A 25,927-nucleotide genomic window follows, 5' to 3' on the forward strand; every position below is an offset into this window, starting at 1 on the left:
CCCAAAGTCCTGGAATTATAGGCGTGAGCTGCCACCCTTTAGGAACTTTGAATACAGAATTTGTGATAATAAGTGACATAAAGGCCTGAGGTAATAAGATTGTGAATTAAATATTTACATTATTTACAAAAGATACCTTTAATCATTGCAGTGATGGCTGAAGACAGGGTTTGGACAGGGTGTCAAGGAAAACTGTAGACCCTACTGCTCACCCATGTGATTGGGGAAGACCATAGGAGGAGAATGTAGAATTTAGAACTCTTGCCTTCTAAATGTTCTGGTCTCTTCAGCTGTGCCTGTAAGAAAAGTCCAGACTTCCTGGCCTGCTATTCAAACCCTCCCCAAGAGAGCTCTCCCAGCTCTGCAGTCAGATCTTACTGCACCCTGAAACCCTGGCCGGGCTCCTCCTCCCTGTCTCTCTGTGCAGCACAGAAAACCCCACATTCGCCATGGCTTTCATGTCAGTTCTGTGTTTGTGTTGCAGCCTGGGCCCAGGATGTCTTCTCTTTTGCCTCTATCCGCATTTAAAAAATGACACAAAAATTGCATAAGCAAACGAGTTATGTATGTCACTGTCAGAGAAAGGGTTTGTTGATAGCTCCTCAAGTAAGAAAAACTAATCTTAAAAAAGAATAATCTTTTGAGTTGAAAAAAATTTAGTTTTTTTTAAAGTTCAATAAATTCTTCTTATTTTTCACACTTTACTGAAAACCAATAAAATTTTTTATCAAAGATCAGTTTTTAGGAACATAAATTGGTGAATTTAGGAATTAGCCAATTGCTCTTTCCTTGGCATGCAGTTGGTTTAGGCATTTCCCCATATTTTATCTTATTTTGTTGTGTTATGATTGTATATATTTTCTTCCTTTCAAAACTGCATTTATGAGCAGCATTTGTGTCATCTTTTTTTCATGCTGGGCACACGTGTCTGCAGCCTGAGTGTTTCGAAGTTGAATTGTGTGTGTGTTGGATTGAAAACACACAGAAGGGCTATGGCTAGGGAGGCATGATCAGCAGAGGAGGGGCTTTCTGTGCTGCAAGAAAAGCCTCAGCCAGGCACAGTGGCTCACACCTGTAATCCCAGCACTTTGGGAGGCTGTGGCAGGTGGATCACGAGGTCAGGAGTTCGAGACCAGCCTGGCCAATATGGTGAAACCCCATCTCTACTAAAAATACAAAAATTGGCCAGGCGTGATGGTGCATGCCTGTAGTCCCAGCTACTTGTGGGGCTAAGGCAGGAGAATCACTTGAACCTGGGAGGCAGAAGTTGCAGTGAGCCTAGATCACACCACTGCACTCCAGCCTGGGTGATACAGCGAGACTCTGTCTCAGGAAAAAAAAAAAAAAAAAAGAAAAGCCTCTCTGGTGGAAGACATGGGATCTGTTTTTGATGAGGATTTGAGGACTTGAAACATAAGTGAAATAGTATCCTACAAAAGACTTTGAACTATTGATAAATTAATTCAAGATCTTATCAGTTTGTAAGGCAGTCATATAAAGAGATATACATTTTAGTATTTTTATAAGACAATAATTCTATTTAAGTTTGATTCTTCACAGAAAACCGGAGTTTCTTTTTTTCTTCAAGTAGAGATGCAGTTTCACCATGTTGCCCTGCGTGGTCTTGAACTCCTGAGCTCAAGTGATCCACCTGCCTTGGCCTTTTGAAGTTTTTCTATCACCTCGAAGTTCAACTGAAAGTTTTAAATTAAATTATAATATTAGTTGTGATAGTATTCTTTGTCATATGCCTAGTGTATTTGTAATAAAATATCTGTTCTAGAAACATGAGGGGAAATGTCTTTTGGTAACTTTAATTTTGTTAGTTTGAAGGCATGCATAAGAATGAAGCAGTAACCCAACAGCTTCATGTTTTACGGAAAGAAGTGAAGCAGTTGCAAGCAGAAGCTGCTAAACCACCATCACTTAATATTGTGGAAGCCGCTGTACATGCAGAAAACCTGATCACGTAAGTTTTTTTGACATTATAATTTGATGTTTTGTTGTTATTAATAGTAATCATACATGCTGCTACACCATTATCACACTGCAGCACCCACAGATTAATTTAGTACAGAGATCAGCAAACTATGGCCTTTGGGTCAAATCTGGCCTGCTACTTATTTTTATAAATAAAGTTTTATTGGAACACAGCCGTCTCCATTTATTTATAATTTCTATGGTTTTTAATGCTGTAATAGTAGAGTTGATTGGTTCCAACAGAGATGTAAAGCAGAACGTATTAACTATCTGGCCCTATATAGAAAAAGTTTGCTGACCCCTGAATTATGAGATGATGTAGTGCATCGAAATTCAGTTGTGGAGAGAATTAGGGCTTATGTTTTATAGCAAAGTCACATTTACCCAGGGACTTATTATTGTCAACTCAGATTACTGAACAAAGTTCATAGCACAGTTACTTAGGGGAATGAGGGACCTCAAGTGTGGTTGTGAACTTGGATTTGAACATGGTGGTTTTCTTTTGGATTTCATTGTGGTTTACTCTCACTGTCCTCTTTTCTTTCCAAAGCCACCATGACATGACCTGGGAGGTGGGGGTTGACTCTGCCTTTACTTTAAGGTGACTGACTCCACCTTTAGTTCCAGCAGCTGATCCCCTCAGTAGAGTAGGATGGTGTATGGAGGGGAGCCTTGAGTCCTTTTGTGTGTTGGGCTGGGGAGCCTGGGAAAGAGGAGGAGACCAGGCAAACAAGAGGTTGATGTTTTACTGGGAAATAGACACAAAAAGGTATGAGAAATGGAAGGGATATCTTTATTCTAGGATCTTATTCTATACAGAAATCTTTATTTCAACTTTAGTCAGTGTTTTGGATTTTAAAATGTAGAGAAATCAGGGTTTGCGTTTTAAAAAATTATATGAAGAATACAAAAAGTTAAATAACATGAATTACATGCAAAGTGTGAACATTTTTAATAAGGAAGAGAATGTTAATTAGTTCTTATAGCTGATTTTTTTTTCCTTAGGAGAATATGAAGTCATTACTAAATATTGAAAATCGGCCAGGCACAGTGGCTCATGCCTGTAATCCCAACACTTTGGGAGGTCGAGGTGGGCAGATCACTTGAGGTCAGGAGTTCAACAAAAGCCTGGCCAACATGGTGAAACCCTGTCTCTACTAAAAATACAAAATTGGCTGGGTGCAGTGGCTCATGCCTGTAATCCCAGCACTTTGGGAAGCCCAGGCAGGCTTCCTTGAGGTCGGGAGTTCAAGACTAGACTGGCCAACATGTTGAAACACTGTCTCTACAAAAAAATTAGCCAGGCGTGATGGCGGGCGCCTGTAATCCCAGCTCCTTGGGAGGCTGAGGTGGTAGAATTGCTTGAACCTGGGAAGTGGAGGTTGCAGTGAACTGAGATCGTGCCATTGCACTGCAGCCCGGTCAACAGAGTGAGACTCTGTCAAAATAAATAAACAAGTAAAATAAAATAAAATAATAAAAAATTAACTAGGCATGGTGACATGTACCTGTAATCCCAACTACTCCGGAGGCTGAGGCAGGAGAATCACTTAAACCTGGCAGGCAGAGGTGGCAGTGAGCCGAGATCATGCCACTGCATTTCGAGACTCTGTCTCAAAAAAAAAAAAAAAAAAAAAAAGAAAAATCAGTTGTCAGTGAAGTTTGAAGATACGTATTTAGTCCATGAAATATTTCTAAGGTGACATTTTCATGGGAGCTCTGAGGACTCTTAGGAATATTTCCTGAGAAACATAGGGTATCAAAGAAGGTCTTGTGAGTATGGAATTTTTCACTGTGAACGGTAGTCTTACCCACATTTTCCCACAGGGCCTTAGTGAATGCCTACAAGTTGCAGCCTACACCTGGGATTCAGAAAGTTGGCATTAGCCTTTTCTTTACCATTGTGGATTACGTCAGCGATGAGACGCAGCGTCATCCCCCCACAAGGCAGTTCTTTACTTCTTGCATTGAGATCTTGGGACAGGTAAGGTTATTTGTACCTTTTGCCTTGATCAGATAAAATGAGTCCCCGAGGTGTCTTCATCAGAGATAGTCAGCATTGACTTCAGATTTACATTACAGGTTCAGAGTCTTACCCAAGTCAGAAGCCCCTTGGAGTTGTAGGCTTCTCAAGATATGATTAGAATTTTTGGTATAGAATTTTGCTTCTCTTATAAGGGAGATTAAATTATTCGTCTTTGAAAGTCTGTGGAGACGTCAGAATTTGTCATATATGCTTGGTGTTCTTAACAGTAAAGCTCCTTATTGCTTGTAAAAATACTTTCCAGTTTGTTTATTTCATCCTCACGGGGAATCTGTGTGATTGAGATTCCCATCTTAAAGATGAGAAAACTAGGTTCTAGAAGATTAAGTGACTGACGTCAAGAATTCAGCTGGTGAGTGTGGAGCTGAGACTGGAATCCCAGGGCTTCTGACAACACTCAGTGCTCGCCCCGCGTCCCCACTGCTGTGTCCTGGTTGCTACTGTTGGTCAGCATTTATTTGTTTGTTTATGTATTTATTTGGCTTACAGTTGCATAGATGGATATTTAACAAGGTCAAGATGGGCTAATCATGCCAATTTATGAAATGTGTCATAAAAGAAAGGAAAACCTCTTGTTTAAAATATGTAAACACTAACCATGTACTCTCATCCAAATTCAACTTATTTATTGGATGAGTACTTATTTATTGGATGCTTTAAGTATGTAAATATGTAAACACTAACCATGTACTCTCACCCAAATTCAACTTATTTACTGGATGAGTACTTATTTATTGGATGCTTTAAGAAAGTGATGCTGAACAGGTATTATAATTGATTTTTTTTTATATAGGAAGTTTTTTATCCTGATCATACAATTAATGTGTGCTAGCCAGACATAGTGGCTCACGCCTGTAATCCCAGCACTTTGGGAGGCTGAGGCAGTTGTATTACCTGAGGTTGGGGTTTTGACACCAGCCTGACCGACGAGGAGAAACTCCATCTCTACTGAAAACACAGTATTAGCCAGGTGTGGTGGCACATGCCTGTAATCCCAGCTACTTAGGAGGCCGAGGCAGGAGAATCGCTTGAACCCAGGAGGTGGAGGTTGCAGTGAACCAAGATTGTGCCATTGCACTCCAGCCTGGGCAACAAGAGTGAAACTGTGTCTCAAAAAAAAAAAAAAAAAAAAAATTAATGTGTGCTTATTATAAGCAATGCAGACAGTGTAGAAAGTATGAAGAAGAAAAATTTCTTATAATCCTAACTACGTAGAGATACTGCTTACAAGCTAACATTTCATTATACTTTGTCTTGTGTATGTGTGTCTATTTGTGTGTATTTATATGTAAACATGAGATTTCATTTCTACATATATAGAGATATAGAGAGGCACTTAAAAATGGGCACATGCTATTTTGTAACCTCCTTTTCATTTAAACACATCTCTTAGATACGATTTCGTGTTAATAAATACAGACCTATATCATGACATTGAATGTCTGTGTAGTGCTCCATGAGACAGATTTAGTACAGTGTGTTGAGCTAGTGCTTGACAGACCAATATTTAGGTAGATTGTTTTGTTACAATAAGGCTGAGGTAAATGTTCTTGTATGTTTTTGTGAACTTCTGGGCTATTTTCTTTAAGATAATTTCTTAGAGGTATGATTGCTGTGTCAGAGGAATTTGATATACATTATATATTTGACGTTTTACATCATACTTGATATGTATTGTCACACTGCCTTCCCTGGGAAGTTTGCACCTATTTATGCTATCATAGCAGTGTTTGGGTTTGTTATTCTTCATAGCATAACCAACATTAGGAATTCTCATTCTTTTTAAGTTTTGCTAATCTGATAAGGGACTGGTATTTCATTATTATTTTAATTTGTACTTCTTTAAGTGCTTGTTAAGTTATATGCCTTTTCGTGTGTTTATTGGCCATTTATATATGTTTGTGAATTGCTGATTGTCATCCTTGGTACACTTTCTCTGAGGGTTTCTTGTTTTCTGATTGCTTTGAAAGAGCTCCTCACACTATTAGCCTGGCATCTGGAATGTGTTATAAATACATTTTTCTAGTTTGTCATTTTTTTCTTTAACTTTATGACACTTTTTGCCTTATAGAAGTTAAAATTTTAATGTATTCAAGCTTATCAGTCTTGTTCTTTTATTATTTCTGTTTTTGGTCAGCCATGTGAAAGCCTTCCTGTCAATGAAATTGTTTCAATTTTTGCTTATATTCTGGTACTTTTTAATATTAGAACCAAGTTAAAACAAGATGATGTTATTTTGGTCACATATTACTGTGAAAGTTAGTTTTTGAAAGGTGTTAAATATGCGTCTCAATAAGATCTGTAACCTGGAAGTTTTGTTTTCCTGACGTAATGCAGCACTACGTTGAGTACTTTAGTAAGCTCGGTGAGCACATTGCATGTTTGCGGATTCCAGTTACCTCAATATTTTAATCTCTTAAAAATCTTGTAGTACAGTTAACTCAGCATTTTCTTTTCTTTTTTCTTTTTTTTAAAAATTGAGACGACATCTCGCTCTGTCGCCCAGGCTAGAGTGCAATGCCATGATGTCAGCTCACTGAAACTTCCGCCTCCCGGGTTCAAGCGATTCTCCTCCCTCAGCCTCACTAGTAGCTGGGATTACAGGTGCCTGCTACCGCGCCAGGCTAATTTTTGTATTTTTAGTAGAGATGGGGTTTCACCATGTTGGTCAGGCTGGTCTCCACCTCCTGATCTCAGGTGATCCGCCTGCCTTGGCCTCCCAAAGTGCTGGGATTACAGACAGGCATGAGCCACTGCACCTGGTCCAACTCAGGATTTTCTATATATGGTTTGTCCAAATCAGATTAATGGATTATCCAGAATTTCTAATATTACCTACATTGGAAGCAATAGGCTTATCTATATTGATTTTAGCTCTTTTGATGGTTTCACACTTTCATTTAGAAAAAAAATCCTATTCACTGTATTTGGTGCCCCTTAAAAATGTGCTTGCTTAAATAAAGTTAGAGAGGGAAGAATCTGGTGACATTTTTCCTTTTGATTTTTCCAAGGTGTTTATCAGTGGCACTAAATCAGAGTGCAAAAAAGTACTTGCGACCATTCTGAAGAACAGCAGGCTGTGCTCCCTGCTGTCTCCTTTCTTCACTCCCAATGCTGCGCCCGCAGAGTTCATACAGCTGTATGAGAAAGTGGTGAAGTTCCTAAGTGAGGATAATAGTGATATGATTTTCATGCTGCTAACCAAGGTAAGATGTGATTCCATCCTCATCGTATTGTTGAAATGTAGCAATGATTGTTCTTCCTACTCCACAGAAATGAAAGGCCCTCTGAAGTTTTGTTTCCAGGTACAGCAGAGGCTGAGAGGCCTTTTTCACATTTTGCATGAGCTTCAAGCAGTCTGACCCCACAGCCGCTTCTTGGGGCGGGTGGGGCATTGGTTGTGTTGCAGAGCAGTAGTCTTCAACCTTTTTGCCACCAGGGACCAGTTTTATGGAATACAGCTTTTCCATGGACTGGAGTAGGCGGGATGGTTTTGGGATGGTTCCACCTCAGATCATCAGATATTAGATGGAGCATGCACCCTAGATTCTTCACATGCAAAGGTCTCAGTAAGGTTCATGCCCCTATCAGAATCTAATGCCACAGCTGATCTAGGTAGTCGTATTCCACTTAGTATAAAAAGGACCCAATTCCTGCCCCTCTTTAAAAACTTAATACAGTTTTGAAAATGTTCGTAATAGTAGTTTAGTACATCCTTCCTTTAAATTTATCCTGAATTTATGCCTAAACAGTGTTTGATAAAAGTTTTAATTTGTTAGTCTTTCTCATATTTAGAATAAGCTGGATCTAAGCAAATTGCCTTTTATCTCATTCTGAATAGAATATTAACTCTGGTAAGGTAGTGAGTTTACTTAATCAGTTGAGAATTTCAGAGTCTTAGCTACTTTGCCTTCACTTACAGTTCTCTTACATCTATAAATCAACAAAACCTTGGCAGTTTTGGCCAGGTGTGGTGGCTCATGTGTGTAATCCCAGCACTTTGGGAGGACAAGGCATGAAGATTGCTTGAGTGTAGGTGTTTGAGACCAGCCTGGCCAACTAGAGACCCTGTCTCTCCAAAAAAATAAAAAAATAAAAAAATAAAATAGCCGGGTTAGTGATACTCCCAGCTACTTGCGAGGCTGATGTGGGAGAATTGCTTAAGCCCTGGAGGTTGAGGCTGCAGTGAGCTATGATTGCACCACCGTACTCCAGCTGGGGTGATGGAGTGAGACCTGCTGCGAAACAACAACAAAACACGAAAACCCTTGGCAATTTTAGGACCTGGAGATTGATCTCAGTCTGTAATGGAGGAGAACATGTGTTATAGTTTAGGATTTTGGAAGAGAATATCAACAGTCTGAATTTTATTAACTGAGATGGATAACTGATGCAGTCCCAGAAACATGGCTGTTAAATTGAGACAGTTCCATAAAGTGGCTGCTTGTTTGTGGCACTGTGACCAGTGAAGGAGAGCTACAGAGTTCTGATCCAGGTCTTGGAGAAGAAACTTATTATAAGACAGAAATAATATGAGTCTTTGAGGAACAGTATAAAATGACAAGCCAATAATGAATGGTCAGTATGATTTTTAAATTGTAAGAAAAGCACACAGAGCTAACAAAACTCTGCCTCTGAGATTCTAGATGGTAATATAGAAATAGATGCATAATGGCACCAATTAGTGAACTTCCTATATTCTTTTATGTACTTCTCTATTTATTTATTTTGTAATTAGCTTCCTCCGGTTGACTCTTTTATGTACTTGTTTATACATTTTAGTTTGAATTTTTATAAAATGCTAGGTAATTTTTTGGCCTTTAAACTGAATTTACACAGACCTCTCTCCTCCTAAACTATTTTTCTAGTGTAAATAAAAGTGCTTCTTGTTTCTTTTTCTTTTTAGTTCGATCTTAAACAATGGTTAAGTGCCACTAAACCTCCTCTGTCTGATCGTACCAGGCTTCTGGAGTCCATTCACTTGGCACTTACTGCCTGGGGCCTTGAACCAGATGAGGATATTTTGATGCCATTTAATCTTTTCTGTAAGCACTGGACTTATCTTCTTCTCTACCAGTTTCCTGACCAGTACAGTGACATTCTCAGGTTGCTGATGCAAAGTAAGTGTCTTTAAATAATTGTAACTAACTAGACCTTAGTGAATATTTAATATCACGTTTTTCATTTTATGGATGTCATTCAAAGATGTGAAAGTAATACTGGGATGGGCATGGTGGCTCGCGCCTATAATCCCAGTACTTTGAGAGGCCGAGGTGGGCCACCTAAGGTCGGGAGTTCAAGACCAGCCTGACCAACATGGAGAAACCCTGTCTCTACTAAAAATGCAAAATTAGCCAGTTGTGGTGGTGTGCACCTGTAATCCCAGCTACCCAGGAGGCTATGGCAGAAGAATAGCTTGAACCTAGGAGGCAGAAGTTAGGATGAGCTGAGATCACGCCATTGCACTCCAGCCTGGGCAACAAGAGCGAAACTCTGTCTCCGAAAAAAAAATGGAAGTAATACCAGTATAGGAGTTTAGAATCACTAGCTGTCACCTAAAGGGCTTGATGAACAATGCCCAAAGAGTTATTACTGTAAATATGGTCAATTGTTGTCCTAAATGTGAGTGGGCTCTAATTGGGCAAGGCAGCTCCTAGAATTTGGTAGAGTCCACAATCATGCACCGACTTCTTTGCCTTGACTTTTCAGCTACCTTGAAGTGGAGTGGGAAAGGACCGGCTTACTCTGCAGACGACAGATCTTGCAAGGGAGGGAGGTTGTGCCTTATAATATGTTTAATACGATGATTTGTTTCTCTGTCGTTCCAAATATTTTGGGATTTTTTTCTTTCTAATTTTTTTACTCTTGTTTTTTTGCAAGTTAATTTTATCCATATATAATGATAGACTTTATATTTACCGAGGAAAAGAGCAGCATTAAAATGTCCACATTCCTACTGTTTCTCTTCCCTCCTTCTTACAATTTTCTATAGGAGTTTTAGAGTTTAGAGGAGAAATAAATAGGGTAGGCTTTTTTAATTGTGGAGTTTCACTAGGCAGTAATTTTATTAAAGTTTGATAAATGAGATAGTATTTACTTTTTTCATGCAAACTTTATATGGTTTATAGATGTAATAGAAAATGAAATTTTGCTTTATACCAAATTTTTGTGTTACATAATAGGAATTGTCTAATGGATAAGTTAGTGATCCAGTGTATTGGGTTACCCCAAGGACCCTGAAATGTGCAGTCTCTCATTTTCAAAGCACTTCAAGCTTTAATTGTTTTCTCCAGAGGCAACTAGCAGGGTGGGTGGAGAATGGTGGTAGGGAAATACATCTGTACAAATTTCAGTGAATATGTGCCTAGCTAATTTTTGCTCTAAACTTTTAAAGTTTGGTACAGTGTGTGTTGTGGATTTTTCCCTGAAATCTTTGAAAGAGATTGTACACCGTTTATGTTAGACCAGCATTGACTTGAATTTAGCAGGAAATTTATTCTTACCAAGAAAAGAAATTCAGACCTAAGAACAACAACGTGACACCTCTCAGATGTCATGACTTGCTGCTGTCTCCTGGTTTCTTTCTCCTCCCTGGCTACCATGTTAATGTCGCCCTGGGAACACCCTTTGCTCTTCCACTGCATTCATTCCCCCTGGGTGAGCCCATCATTTTCCCTGATGTCACTGCCGTCTTCTAGGCATGTGTGATTTCCACAGTGATAGCTTAATTTTGGGGTGCTGTTCTAAGGTCCAGACCCCGGTGGCCATTGGACACAGACTGGTCACTGTCCCCAAGTACCTCACACTGGACATACTGTACCGGCCTCACCATCTTTCCTTTCAGACCTGCTCCTGTGGACCTCTGTGATTTTATTTGATTCTCATGTTTGCTCTGGGTGGAAAGTACTTTAGGAGATATTATTCCTGTCCGGTGGGATGGGAGGTTATTAAGTAGCAGAGTTGGGACTAGGTTAGATAACAGGTTGCTGGACTTGCCCAGCTTTTCCATGCTGCCTCTGGGTCTTGGTTTCAGGGAATTTGGGGGCCGGTAGGGGTTTCCTCCCGGACAGCCCAGGCTCTGAGTCGCCTTCCGCACGTAGTCTCTGTTGTCCTCTCACTGTTGTTTCTGTCACACTCATAGATAGCTGTGGTCCCCCAGCCAGGGGACATCAGCACTGCCGCCATCCCCAGTCAGGGTCGGAGGGTCGGGTCCCCCCACCCCTGTGAGTGTAGCTCTACCAGCTTCAGCAGCGCTCACTCCCAGCAGGGTCACCAGGGGCGAGGAAAACCAAATGTGCAAGCGATCAGTTCTCATAGGTTCTCTTGACTTGGGCCTCCTCACCCCAGGTATCCCCGTGAGTTTGTTTTGGATTTTTGCTTAATTTTTATTCCTTTGTAAGGTACTCGTGTTCTTTGATACAAGTTAAAACGCTTCATTTGGGAAAGCCGCTGACTTGCTCTTTCTGTCCCTGCTGGCAGGCTCCGCGGAGCAGCTGCTGAGCCCCGAGTGCTGGAAAGCCACTCTGCGAGCCCTGGGCTGCTGCGCCCCCAGTTGCCAGCAGGGGGCAGCGTCTGCCGAGGGCACCGTGCTTCCCAGCTCTACCGATGCTCTGCTCTCAGACAAGCAGGTGTGTAGCTTTCGGTCTCTGACGTGTTTGTACATTTCTTTTTAATTTCTCTTGCTATTTATTTTTTAAATAGTTGGAAAACTTTTGTGCATTATCTTTAGGAGCCATGTGTTTTTCTTTGTGAAGTCCTTTGCTTCCCTCATGTCCCCTTTGTCCAACCCACCCGAGTCCATTGGACTCCACCCTGAGACCACTGGTCAGGTTTCTATGATGTAGTGTCCCATGGAGCTCTCTGTTTTATCCGTTCCGTCTGATAGGGGATTGCTTGAGAATTTATTTGAAATAATGGTTCCACTGCTTTAGAAAAGGTTTGAAACCCATTGATGGCTGGACGAGGTGGCTAACATCTGTAATTCCGGAACTTTGGGAGGCCGAGGTGGGCAGATCACTTGAGGCCAGGGGTTTGAGACCACCAGCCTGGGCAACATGGTGAAACCCTGTCTCTACTAAAGAATATGAAAGTGAGCTGGGCATGGTGGTGCACACTCAGGAGGCTGAGGCAGGAGACTCCCTTGAACCTAGGAGGTTGAGGTTGCAGTGAGCCAAGATCATGCCACTGCACTCCAGCCTGCATGACAGACTCTACCTCAAAAAAATAAAAAAACAGAAAAAACTCATTGATTTATTTCTCATATGCTTTACATCTTTGCAACTCTTTTATAAAGTCAAAGACCGACTATATACAACCCCCATCACAGTGTGTCATAGTACTTTGCTAAAAGTAGACATTTAGCAAACATTTTTTGACTAGTTGTCTCTTCTAGGTAATGGAGACGATACAGTGGCTTTCAGACTTTTTTTATAAGCTTCGGTTATCCAAGTTGGACTTTAAAAGCTTTGGTTTATTCTCAAAATGGAGTCCTTATATGGCTGATGTGAAGACATTCTTGGGCTATCTTGTGAAAAGGCTGATTGACTTGGAAATGGCCGGTTTGGCCCAAGACCCAACTGTGAGCAGGAAAACAGGTAATACTTTTAGTGCAATGTGAAGTTAGGTGTTTGGACTTTTCATTAAAGAAGATTTAAATAGACACACCAATAGATTTATGATGAGTGTCAAGGAGAGAAAATATATACAACAGGCATGAGCCCATGTATGTGTCATATATGTGTCACGATATATGGATGGATATATTCGTTACATAGTGAATGCAGGGTGCTTTCTACAGCTTGTCTCTGCTCCTCCTTTGCAGGGTGGAGTATAAAGAGATAGTTTCAATTTCCATCCCTTTCTGTCATTTGTCTTACTAAGGAAAGGTTCTAAATATTTATACATTTAATCTTTTTTTAAAGTATGTTATAAAATTATCCGTGATATTGTGTTGTAATACAAATTCTTCAATTCAGAGAAATTCCAATGTAGCAAATGAAAACGTAAACATAGTTAACACTAAGTGTGTTGTTTGTATATTAACATAGATTTATGAGTCTAGAGATAATAAGAGGTAGCTTTTTATATGTAATGTGATCAGTGATATTGACAAATGATGAGCTTGGTTTTTTGTCTCTGAAAATTTTTAGTGCTGAAATCCCTACATTCAGTGATCGTTCAGCTCTTTAAGCCATGGATCCTGGTTTTAGAGGACAATGAAAGGTAAATGGTTTTTCAGATATTCAAATTCCTTTGGCATTTATAGACTTACAATCCTAACGGTATTTGGTAGGAGTGATGAGTTCACAGATTAAATTTTTAGTGTAAGGCCAGGCCATATTTAAATTTAGAAAAGGCTTCTTTTCAAAATGTAAGACATATTCTATTTATGAAACTGCTAGTGTGGGTGATCAGAAATATTATCTTGATACTAATTTTGGAACAAAACCGGACACTCATTTCTAATTTTTCACAATAAAGAAGTTGAATAAATTTTAATGTTTAATTTCAGAAAAATAGATGCTATTCTCCTGAGGGTTCTCTTAGAATTTTGTGAGAGGCCGGGCGTGGTGGCTCACGCCTGTAATCCCAGCACTTTGGGAGGCCGAGGCGGGTGGATCACGAGGTCAAGAGATCAAGACCATCCTGGTCAACATGGTGAAACCCCATCTCTACTAAAAATACAAAAAATTAGCTGGGCATGGTGGCGCACACCTGTAGTCCCGGCTACTAGGGAGACTAAGGTAGGAGAATTGCTTGAACCCAGGAGGCAGAGGTTGCGGTGAGCCGAGATCGCGCCATTGCACTCCAGCCTGGGTAACCAGAGCGAAACTCCATCTCAAAAAAAAAAAAAAAGAATTTTGTGAGACTGATTTTTCTCTGCTACATCAGTTATGTTTTGGAACTAAGATGGCTATAAAATTATTGGGTGGGAATTACCTTTAAATATGGAACTCTGCAATTAAAGCATTATTTCACAAGCATTTGAAATACTTACAGGTACAGAGCTGTCCAAATTCAGTGAGTTGCCTTCTGAGTCTTTTATTCCCTAAAAGTATACAAGCAAAAGCTAGTTGAACTTGTCAGGGTTTTATAAAAATTATGACAGTGGTAAACATCACATTATAGGAAGTATTTTCAAAAACATGAATTTGATTCTGAGACTCAGAGAACGTGAATGTCATCCTCAAGTCTCATAGCTGGTTGCTTAGTGCTGAAGCTGGGACTAGACCTGAGGTCTTAGACTTCCATTTCTAGATTCTTTACATTAACCCATGCTGCTTTTAGGAGCCACTTAGGGAAAGTGTAAAAGGTTCTGGATCTTTGCATTTGCTAGAGGGCTATCTGAATAACTGGAAGCTTCAGGATTTCATAGTGACTCCGTATATATAGACTGTTTACCATAATGCTAGCTTGTTTATTTCCAGTAAGAATTAATGGAACTTATTTGGATATAGAGTTTTCTAGACCAGAGTCAGAAAATTTAAAAAAATTTTTCTTTTTGAGACAGAGTCTCACTCTGTTGCCCAGGCTTGAGTGCAGTGATGTGATCTTGGCTCACTACAACCTCTGCCTCCCAGGTTCAAGCAATTCTCCTACCTTAGTCTCCTGAGTAGCTGAGATTACAGGTGTGCGCCACCACACCTACCTTCACCTCTGGGGTTCAAGCAGCTCTTCTCCATCAGCCTCCGGAGTAGCTGGGATTACAGGTGCTGACCACCACGCCCAGCTAATTTTTGTATTTTTAGTAGAGACAGTGGTCTGCTGTGTTGGCCAGGCTGATCTCAAGCTCCTGACTTCAAGCAGTTTGCTCAATTCTGCCTCCCAAAGTGCTGGGATTACAGGCATGAGCCACCGTGCCCGGCCAATTAAAATTTTCATGTAAGGAATTTCTTTGGGCCAGGCATGGTGGCTCACGCCTGTAATCCCAATATTTTGGGAGGCCAAGGCAGGCCGATCACTTGAGGTCAGGAGTTCAAGACAAGCCTGGCCAACATGGTGAAACCGTTTCTACTAAAAATACAAAAATTAGCTGGTTGTGGTGGTTGACGCCTGTAATCCCAGCTACTCAGGAGGCTGATGCAGAAGAGTTGCTTGAATCCCGGATGTGAAGGTTGCAGTGATCCGAGATCACATCACTGCACTCCAACCTCGGTGACAGAGAAAGTCAGTCTCTCTCTCTCTCTCTCTCTCTCTCTCTCAAAAAAAGAATTTCAGTGATCATTTTCTATCTGTTCATTTTTGGCCATCTCTTTGTTACATGAATTTGATTTTTTTTTTTTTTTTGAATGCTTTGAGTAGGGAAAACTGTTGAAGCTGCCTTAGGGTGCTTTTCTAAGGCATTTGAAATGTAACCAAGATGTCCAAGGGTCTAAATTCGATGTAAAAAGATGCTAATTTAAGGATAATTTAGATTGCACATTTTTGAAATCTAATTGCCTTGGAATAAAGGATAGGAAGGAGAGGAAATAAAATGATACGGTTGGTGTTACAAGCAACAATTTGCCTGCAGGTATTTACAGCCTTTGAAGTGTTCTAAATGTGTGTTAGGCCTACATAATGGACAGGTTTCCAGGACTTAGGCCAGCCCTAGACCCTGGGACTTACAGTAATTTAATCACAGTTGCATTCCTAAGTGTGTGTTTCTTTTTTTTAAAGCAGCCAACAGCGCCATTACCCCTGGCTAGAGAGTGATACTGTGGTGGCCTCAAGCATTGTGCAGCTGTTCACTGACAGTGTTGACTCACTGCATGAAAGTTTTAAAGGTAAGAAGATGTCAGGCTGTCTCTACTTAGTTTCATTTTTCTGTCAGTCATTCCATCAGTCTTTTCCTTCTACTTTTCGCTATTTAATTTTTAGTTAATAGGCAGTTATCTGTGACTGAAGAAAGGTCACTGATAAAATTATTTAGTGTTAAGTGTGTTTGTGAGGTTGCTCGAAATTTCTCAGTTACGGAAAATGTGCAGCCTTTCTCTCTTCCAATATCGCCTGTCCTGCATGTTGAGTTTCTTCCTGTCCTCCCTGCCTCTTAACCTCGTTTTTGTATTTTCTGTCTTTTTTGCTGTGTTCTGGGTAATTTCTAGAGATCTTTCTTCCAGTTCTTCAGTCTCTGTCTCCAGCTGTGTCTTATCTGCTTAAAATATTATGAAGTGACTTTTTCATTTCAGTGATTATTTTTTTCCATTTCTAGATCTATTTGTTTGTTTTTCAAATCTACCCTGATCCTTTTTGGTAGTATCTTATCTTTCTTTTATTTAAAATTCTATTTTTTATTTTCTTAAAATGTGTAAACATGCTTACTTTATGATGTATATATAATAATTTCATTATTGAAAATTCCTGTTGGGGATTGCCTTATGCTGCTATTTAATTTTCCTTTGGACTCTTGTTCTTGGAGGCTTGTCTTCTTGTGTGTTTTGTAATCTTGTATTGTGAGCCCATATTTGGAGAGACTGTTGGGAATCCTATAAGACCTAGGCTGAGGGTATGTAAGGCCTCCAGAGAGGATCCACATTTGTTGTCAACTGGAACTATTTAACTTCTTGGCTTAGGGTTTTTCACACAAGTTACATGAAGTTAAACCCCAGACTCACTTGCAGGCTGGCCTTAATTCTCAGAGTAAACTTTTTGATCTCCCCTGACGCATAGTCTAGAATAAAGCAGAGAAGTTTCCTCTTTTCTTCCAGTCTGGAGGAAAATATAAGAATATATTCCTTAGAAAACCTTGTGTTCTGTCCTCTTGTGCTGTTAAAACTCAGGAGGCAAATATTCCCAGGTTGGCTGGTTTCAGCATCTGTTTAACATTCTGGCTTCCTCTTTGCTTCTGGCCTGTGCTGTTTTCTTCCACTGAATGCACCTAGTGCCTCTGTGGCTGCCATGTGTTTGTGTGGTCTTTAGTTATAGAGTGATGTGGTTTGGCTGTGTCCCCACCTAAACATCATCTTGAATTGTAGTTCCTGTGATTCCCATGTGTTGTGGGAGGGAGCTGGTGGGAGATGATTGAATCATGGGGGTGGTTTCCCTCATACTGTTATCATGGTGGTGAATGAGTCTCACAAGATCTGGTGATTTGATAAGGGGTTCCCCCTGTCACTTGGCTGGCTCTCATTTTCTCTCTTGCCTGCTGCCATGTAAGATGTGCCTTTTGCCTTCTACCATGATTGTGAGGCCTCCCCAGCCATGTGGAACTGTGAGTCTGTTACATCCCTTTTTCTTTGTAAATTACCCAGTTTCGGGTATGTCTTTATCAGCAGTATAAAAAGGGACTAATACGTAGAGTTAACCATGTGTCATCCAGTATTTTTTTTCCCATAATAGATTTTATTTTTTTAACAGATTTTATTTTTTAGAGCAGTTTTAGATTTACAGCAAAATTAAATACAAGAATTCCTATATAACCTCTGCCCCCACATATGATCAAGCCTTCCCCACTTGGGACATTCCACACCAGGGTGATAGATTTGTTGTAATTGATGAACCTACATTAAGGCACTGTTATCACCTAAAGCCCATTGTTTACACTAGAGTTCCCTCTTGGTGATACTTCAGTGGATTTTGACAAATGATAGATAACATGTGCCCACCTTTCTAGTATCATACAGAGCAGTTTTACTGCCCTAAAATTCTCTGGACTCTGCCTGTTTATCTCTCCCTCCCCTCAACCCCTAATCCTTTTACTATCTCCATAGTGTTACCTTTCTAGAATGTCCTGTGGTTGGAACGTCGCATTTTCAGATTAACTTCTTTCACTTAGTAATATGCATTGAGGTCTCTTTATGCCTTTTCATGGCTGGATAGCTCATTTCATTTTGTTTGGCTGCATCTTATTTGTATTTCTGATTTATTTTTTGCATATCTGATGTTTCTTGAAGAGGTGTAAACTCTTAATAGAATAACAGAAATGTTACTCTTTGCTGCTTTTTGTTCCCTACAAAACTGGGATAATGCCGTATTCTCAGTGCCTGTTTGATAAACAGTGGTTCAATAACACATTAAATCCTAGTAATACTCACTTTTTTTTTTTGAAAGGCAGACTTCTAGCTGCTTTTTACCATTCAGAATAGATTGATTACTGAGAAAAAGATTTGAGCACTGAATTATAGTCATAAAGGCTATATATTTAATTTCTTAGTATAGGGGAAAGCATCCCAAGGCTCCTTTGCCTGTGTGTATAAATAAAATAAGATAGTGACAAGAGGGACAGGAGGGTACACAGACAACATCAAGACTTGGTAGCTGGGTTCAAAGAAAGGAAACAGGAGAGCTTTGCAAGGTAGGTTGAAAAAGTATTATACCTTTTTAGTGAGATTATCTGATCCACTAGCTCCTCCTATTGTTAAGAAAAGTGAGGGCCTGAAAAGTGAAAAGGATTTACCTGACGTCACAGAATTTGTGTCTTGGCTGGAACTGTTAGCTCAGTCTTATCCTAAGACATCCTTCTGGATATCTTCTACATACTTATCCAACTTTATCTAAACAAAACTGTCTTTTATCTATATTTAAACAAATGCTATCGTTAACCTCTGTCTTGAAGGTTGTTAAAAATGTGCTTTCCTCTTTCATGCTGGGTTGTGGAATTGATGGCACAAATATGTTAAAAATGAGAGTTGTCTAGGACAATGTGTTGATGCTCATTTGGCTTTTCTTTTTTGGAGGAATCTCACTCTGTCGCCCAGGCTGGAGTGCAGTGGCATGATCTCGGTCACTGCAACGTCTCCCTCCCTGGTTCAAGCGATTCTCCCAACTCAGCCTTCCGAGTAGCTGGGATTACAAGCGCCCATTACCACCCCTGGCTAATTTTTGTATTTTTGGTAGAGATGGAGTTTCACCATGTTGACTAGGTTGTTCTTAAACTCCTGACGTCAGGTAATCTGCCTGCCTCGGCCTCCCCAAGTGCCGGGGTTACAGGTGTGAGCCACCACGCCCAGCCTTGTTGGCCATTTTTTAAAAGATTTGTGTGGAGGGATGCTATCAGGTTTCTATTCCTATTGTGCGTGGCTCTCTCTTATTTGACTGCATTCCATTTGCATAGAACCGGAAATTCTGAAACCACTTGTTTTAGCTAAACGTTTCGTATCTAGTCATTAGACCTTGAAGACATGAATGGAATTGATACTTGTGAAGATAATACTGAGTAATAATCCAGGTCTCAGAAAAGCATGAGATTTATTTTAGAATGACTTACATGAGTGACAGTTATTAGGCTAGTTTCATTGCACCAAGGGTTAATTAAGTTTTAGTCATTTGGAACATTTCCACGCTTTTTTTTTTTTTGAGATGGAGTTTCGCTCTTGTTACCCAGGCTGGAGTGCAATGGCGCGATCTCGGCTCACCGCAACCTCCGCCTCCTGGGTTCAGGCAATTCTCCTGCCTCAGCCTCCTGAGTAGCTGGGACTGCAGGCACGCGCCACCATGCCCAGCTAATTTTTTGTATTTTTGGTAGAGGCGGGGTTTCACCATGTTGACCAGGATGGTCTCAATCTCTTGACCTCATGATCCAGCCGCCTCAGCCTCCCAAAGTGCTGGGATTATAGGCGTGAGCCACCGCGCCCGGCTCCACGCTTTTTAAAATTAAAAAAATATTATTATTGTTATCTTTGACAAATCATAATTATATGCATTGGTGGAGTACAATGTGATGTGATTAAATCAAGCTAATTAAGATATCCATCACCTTGCTTACCTATCATTGTTTATGGTGAGATATTTGAAGTCTGTTCTCTTCTTATTTTGAAATATGTAATGCATTGTTATGGATGGTAGTCACCCTGCTGTACAATAGATGCTGAAACCTACTGCTGCTCTGTGAAACTTTGTACCCTTTTGATCAGCAACCCCTCATTTCCCCACTCTTCCCCTGACACCCCGCAGCCTCTGGTAACCATCATTCCACTTCCTACTTCGATGAGTTCAACTCTGTTAAGATTCCACGTATGCATAAGATCATGTGGCGTTTGTCTTTCTGTTCCTGGTTTTCTTCACTTAGCATGGTGTCCTCCAGACTCATTCATGTTGTTGCAGATGACAGAATTTCCTCCTCTTCTATGGCAGACTGGTATTCCATTGTGTTTATCCACCACATTTAGAAGAATCCATTCATCTGTCGAAGATGCTTAGGTTGTCTCCCTATCTTGGGTGTTGTGAATAATGCTACAATGAACATGGGAATGCAGCTATCCCGTCAACATATTGACTTCCTTTCTTTTTGAAATATATCTGGAAGTGAGATTACTGGATCATATGGTAGTCTATTTTTAGTTTTTTGAGGAACCTCCATGCCTTTTTCAATAATGGTTGTAGTAATTTACACTCTCACCAACAATGTTTCAGATTTCCTTCTCTCCAGATGCTCTCTAACACTTGTTACCTTTCCTCTCCTTGATAACAGCTCTCCTAACAGCTGTGCAGTGATATCTCGTTGTGGTTTTAGTTTGCATTTTCCTAATGATCAGTGATGCTGAGCATTTCTTCATGCACCTGTTGGCCATTTGTATGTCTTCTTTGAAAAAAAAAAAAAAAAAAAAAAGGAGCATTTACTTTTGAGGAATGTTGGATTTCTTCTGAGTGTCAAATGAGTGACGCACTAAATGTGTAAGACTGAGTAGATACTGAGGGTAACAGGCTATAGGAAAGTATTTCAGTTAAAAAGTCCTATATTTAGAAACTTTAAAGAAAAGCTGATTTTTCCCACCCACCATCTGCTCATTCCTGTTACCCAAGTAATTAAATTACCGTTCTTTATTACGAATCCACCATCAGTCCCCTTAACCACTCTCCCCACACAAAAATTCTTTGAAATTGGGTCAGTAATGAGAACCTTAGATTTTAGACCTTTAGTTCAAATTTGCATTTTGTCTTTTTTTTTTTTTAAGGTAAACCAAAGATCTTCAGCTCTATTATTTTTTTTTAATTCTAGATAAGCTGTTGCCAGGTGATGAAGGAGCCCTTTGGTTACACTTAATGCACTATTGTGAAACATGTACAGCACCCAAAATGCCAGAGTTCATCCTGTACGCTTTCCATAGTGCATACCAGAAACTGCCGTGGAAGGACCTGCACCCTGACCAGATGCTCATGGAGGCCTTCTTCAAAGTAAGCCCTTCAATCCCTGGATCACAACCTAGAGAGATCTGGCTTCTAGAGAGCAGCCTGGTCACTGTGGTTGTTAGGCATAGTTGCAGTGTGAGTGGACTGTGAATACATTCTGTGTTGCCTCAGTGGTGCTTGTGGAAAACAGTGTCTCACAGAAGTCATTTCATTGTGTTAAAACATCTACAGGACCATTTTTAAAACCCAGAGAAAGATCTTCTCTATAATATGTCAGTCATCCCCTAGACTTTGTAATGTTGAGTGAGTACATAGTTTAATGCCTCCATCACACTTAATCTTGGTTGTTGTTTATGGATTTGTGTCATTACAGTTTGTGTCAACAACTGCTTATTGTGAAAAGTTCTAGTAAAGCAAAATGTAAATTGGTACTGAAGCTATTAGTTTCTTTTAGCAGTTATGCAAGTGAATAATTCGATTATAGGAGATAAAATGCATTGTGACAACTGATGATGCATCATAATCGTGTACAGACCTGAAATGACCGGAAAAAAGTGCCAGTCAGTGCATGCGAGTCTTTGCAGTAGAAGTAATGGTTACAAAAGCCAGAAAACAGTGTGGTGTAACTTACATGCTAGTCAGGTATTTGGGGCTGTTACTGTTTTTCTATTTTTTAAAAAATTATACTCTCGTCTTAGGTTTTTATGGTGGTTTCAGTTCATTTGTTCATAGTCTCATGAGTTACTTTGTGTTTACTCTTACTGTCAAATTGATTATCAAGACACCTTAAGTGCATTGATGCAGATCTGTAGTTATTTACGACAGTTAGCAGAATATACTCAACTTTTTTAGTGCCCTTAATGGAACCCCATCTGTGCTGCTCTTGTCAGCCACTCCTCGGTAGCTGAAACACAAGGAAAGCTGAGGGCAGTTGTTCTAGAGAAATCCAAGGCTTAAGAATGATTTTATAGCTAGATTTAGTATATGACACAGGCATTAAGTAAGTATTTGTCACTGTTATGAACATATTAGAGAAAGGTGGTTTAAAGAACTGTAAGATGGAGTTTTAACTAAGTAAAAGGATGACCTTAACTGTAAGACAGATTAAATAGTAGCACGGTCTGTTAAGGGATGCTGTTGACTCTATCTCTAGGAGTTTTATTCTAATGGTAGATGACCCTGACCTCCTCAGCAGCTGGGGCTCTTTAATTCTTTGTGGCTTGTCGACATAATAAACCATATTTTTTCTGGTGAGGTTGAGGTGTGAGGATAGAGAACAGACTGTAAAGGACAATGAAGAATCATTTTCTAAGAGGAAGAGAATTAGTAGTTTTCATGATATAATAACAGTAATGGGAAGAAATGAATCATCACCAAATTCCATTGATCATGCTTTTATAAATAGAATAGAGCTTTTAATCTTCATTTTGAAAGGAAAAATTCATGAGTAGCCATGTTTTATTTTATTTTATTTTATTTTATTTTATTTTTTTTTTGAGACGGAGTTTCTCTCTTGTTACCCAGGCTGGAGTGCAATGGCGTGATCTTGGCTCACCGCAACCTCCGCCTCCTGGGTTCAAGCAATTCTCCTGCCTCAGCCTCCTGAGTAGCTGGGATTACAGGCACACACCACCATGCCCAGCTAATTTTTTGTATTTTTAGTAGAGACGGGGTTTCACTTTGTTGACCAGGATGGTCTCGATCTCTCGACCTCGTGATCCATCCGCCTCGGCCTCCCAAAGTGCTGGGATTACAGGCTTGAGCCACCGCGCCCGGCCCATGTTTTATTTTAAACAAATTAGAAGTATTGAAATAGCTTGTAAAAGATCTTTGAGGTTTCTTATGTACTTTATAGTACATCTATTCCTCATTCTCTAATATATTTTAAATGGAATTTAAGTATTATACAGTCATGAAAAATTATGAAGACTAATAATATGGAGACATTGTTATAATAGAAAGTTACATTACAAAGGCAATATAAGTAACGTATGCTAGTATAGTGCATCTTAAAGTAGTGTGGTTGTTGGGACAGCAGCATCAGTATTACCTGGGGACTTACACATCGCTGCTCTCCAACCATACCTGCAAAATTAAAAGCTCTAGGGGTAGGCCCAGCAATCTCTTTCAATACATCTTCCACTTGGTTCTGATACACACTTAAGTTTGGGAACTACTGACTAGTAACTTCAGCTTTGCCCTTTCCTGGGACACCTGAGGATTTGCATACACTCCCTACAGCTCCAGTGACTTACTGTGGCAGTGATTCTCCACCCAGGTTGGGGTTAGGAAAGGTCATTTCTCTCTTGATAACAATGATTGGAATAAATGATGAAATCCAAACAGACAAACTAAAATATATACACATATACTTCAGAAGGAAAGATATTACAAATATCAAGTCTAAATCTCTAGGACATGGGATTATAAGTGGTATAATCTGGGGAAAAAGTGTTTTTTAAAAACGTAATTATGAAACAATTTACATAACATTTTCCAGGTACATAGACAGTACAAGGCAACACATTGATTTTAATTCTTTTCCTTTTAGGTGGAACGAGGAAGCCCCAAGAGCTGTTTCTTATTTTTGGGGTCTGTGCTCTGTGAAGTTAATTGGGTTAGTGTGCTCTCTGATGCCTGGAATCCCAGTCCCCACCCAGAAACCCGCAGGATGATTGTCTGCCTCCTTTTTATGATGATTTTATTGGCAAAGGAAGTTCAACTGGTAGACCAAACAGTAAGTTTGGAAAGTGTATGGCAAATCCTGGCGAGGCTGCTTAGATCTTTGCTTTCTACTAGGTTGTAGTTTTTCCGTTGTTTTTCCAGTGCCCCTGTCAGTATGAACAGATGGTTGGCATCTGAGATGTACCTTTAACCAGATGCCTGATTTTCTTGGATAGCTCATTATCTGATTCTAAATTATGCAAAGAACCACCTGAGTTAGAATATATTAATCAACTTTATTTTACATCTCGTACAATCTCTTGTATGCTTCTTGAAGTCCATTTGGGCATGTCCCACCAGAACAGAGTTCTTTTGAAAGAAAAGAACTTTGGTTCCAAATACTTAATAAATCTTAATATGAATGTGTTTTTGCCAAGACTCTGGTTATTGCTCTCACTAGTCCACCTAACTTGAGTAGATACTTACTTGACATCCTAACTGTTCTGTGCTTATTGTAGGCCATCTTAGTCGTCATTCCACAGACTAATTAGCGACACACATTTCTGGAAAAACTGGGGCTCTGGAACTAAAGGAATATGTGTTTTATTTTTAGGATTCACCTTTACTTAGTCTCCTTGGACAGACAAGCTCACTTTCATGGCATCTTGTGGATATTGTGTCGTACCAGAGTGTGCTAGGTTATTTCAGCAGCCATTACCCACCATCCATCATCCTGGCAAAGGAATCTTTTGCTGAATTAATCATGAAGCTCCTAAAAGTGTCTGCAGGCCTTTCCATTCCTACTGACAGCCAGAAGCATCTCGTAAGTTGAGTGGTAGTTTAGAAGGTAGGGACTGTTCTTGGAGATTGGGAGTAGCGTAAGTGCTCCAAAGGACGGTGTTGAACCTCGGAACTGCTCAGCAGAGGAAGTCACAGGATGTGTATTATTGTATACTCATATTTTGGTCTTGTAGATCTTTTGGGTTGAGTTCTTCCTTTGGGTGAGCCTTTGCTTACTAGCAGTGTCACATGTTGATGAAAGGTCAAAAGGATTGACAGCTGCCAGTAAGCTACTGGTTTCATGATCTGAATGTCATTGGCAGCAGAATCGCAGGGAGGGAGGCTGGGTGGTAGTATGAGCTTGAGGTCTGACGGGCAAGTCTTTCAATTGTCTCATCTGATTAGAAATAGTACTTTGCAAAGGCTGGGCATGGTGGCTCATGCCTGTAATCCCAGCACTTTAGAAGGCCGAGGTTGGCGGATCAACTGAGGTCAGGAGTTTGAGACCAGCCTGACCAACGTGGTGAAACCCCATTTCTACTCAAAATACAAAAATTAGACAGGCATGATGGCAGGTGCCTGTAGTCTCAGCTACTTGGGAGGCCGAGGTGGGAAAATTGCTTGAACCCGGGAGGTGGAGGTTGCAGTGAGCCAGGATCACACCACACCACTGCAATACAGCCTGGGGTGACAAAGCAAGACTCCATCTCGGAAAAAAAAAAAAAAAAAAAAAAAAAAAAAAGATTACCTTGCCTCAAAGTGGTGTTGTGAGGATTAAATTAGATAATGAACATAAAATTTTTTGGAAAAGTTTCAGGCAAGTAGTTAGTGTTTGGTTAATGTTATTATTCTTATAGTAAAAAAGGAAGAGTATTCTGCCAGAATTTGGGAAAACATGGGCTCTGGCCAATGTGTTACCATAGATTTGCCTTTTACTAGAGACAGGGCCCTTGGGCCATGTGGGACTAACTCTTCCTGGGGCTTCTTGTTCTGTCCCCTCTACTCCCTACCCAAGCATTCAGTGCAGTGCCACGCTCCCAGGAAATATGCAGGTAACACTCCTTGCTTGGATTTGTTCGAATGATGATTTTTTTTGTTTGTTTTTGTTTTTTTTCTGTCAGGATGCAGTTCCAAAATGCCAAGCTTTTACTCATCAGATGGTTCAGTTCCTCAGCACTCTGGAACAAAATGGAAAAATCACCTTAGCAGTCCTAGAACAAGAAATGTCTAAGCTCTTAGATGATATCATTGTCTTTAACCCACCTGGTAAGTGAGCATTCAGAAATCCTGTATTCATTCAGTCAGTGCATTCCTGCTGTGTGTGAGGCACTGAGAGATCAGGAGGACGTTCAGGACACTGGCACTCCTCTTTCTAGAGAAGCAATGGTCAGACAGGTGTTTGGACACCAAGGA

The 25,927-nt window shown here is 40.1% G+C and overlaps 1 protein-coding gene across 2 annotated transcripts in view; it reads left to right on the forward strand.

The window, feature by feature from the left end:
* Positions 1-25,927, forward strand: part of EPG5 (ectopic P-granules 5 autophagy tethering factor) — a 122,111-nt gene that overhangs the window by 79,295 nt on the left and 16,889 nt on the right. Inside the window, exons 28-39 of one of the 2 annotated variants that reach the window (XM_003924695.4) lie at positions 1,827-1,969; positions 3,808-3,964; positions 7,036-7,230; positions 8,931-9,144; positions 11,504-11,652; positions 12,417-12,618; positions 13,174-13,246; positions 15,683-15,789; positions 20,940-21,115; positions 23,622-23,807; positions 24,348-24,557; positions 25,636-25,780. In XM_003924695.4, coding sequence (XP_003924744.2) covers positions 1,827-1,969; positions 3,808-3,964; positions 7,036-7,230; positions 8,931-9,144; positions 11,504-11,652; positions 12,417-12,618; positions 13,174-13,246; positions 15,683-15,789; positions 20,940-21,115; positions 23,622-23,807; positions 24,348-24,557; positions 25,636-25,780 — 1,957 coding nt within the window. The remainder of the gene's footprint in view (positions 1-1,826; positions 1,970-3,807; positions 3,965-7,035; positions 7,231-8,930; positions 9,145-11,503; positions 11,653-12,416; positions 12,619-13,173; positions 13,247-15,682; positions 15,790-20,939; positions 21,116-23,621; positions 23,808-24,347; positions 24,558-25,635; positions 25,781-25,927) is intronic. The other variant, XM_074383525.1, reaches the window with a different exon arrangement.

Source organism: Saimiri boliviensis, chromosome 13, assembly GCF_048565385.1.
Source record: "Saimiri boliviensis isolate mSaiBol1 chromosome 13, mSaiBol1.pri, whole genome shotgun sequence".
In the NCBI taxonomy this organism is placed as follows: domain Eukaryota; kingdom Metazoa; phylum Chordata; class Mammalia; order Primates; family Cebidae; genus Saimiri; species Saimiri boliviensis.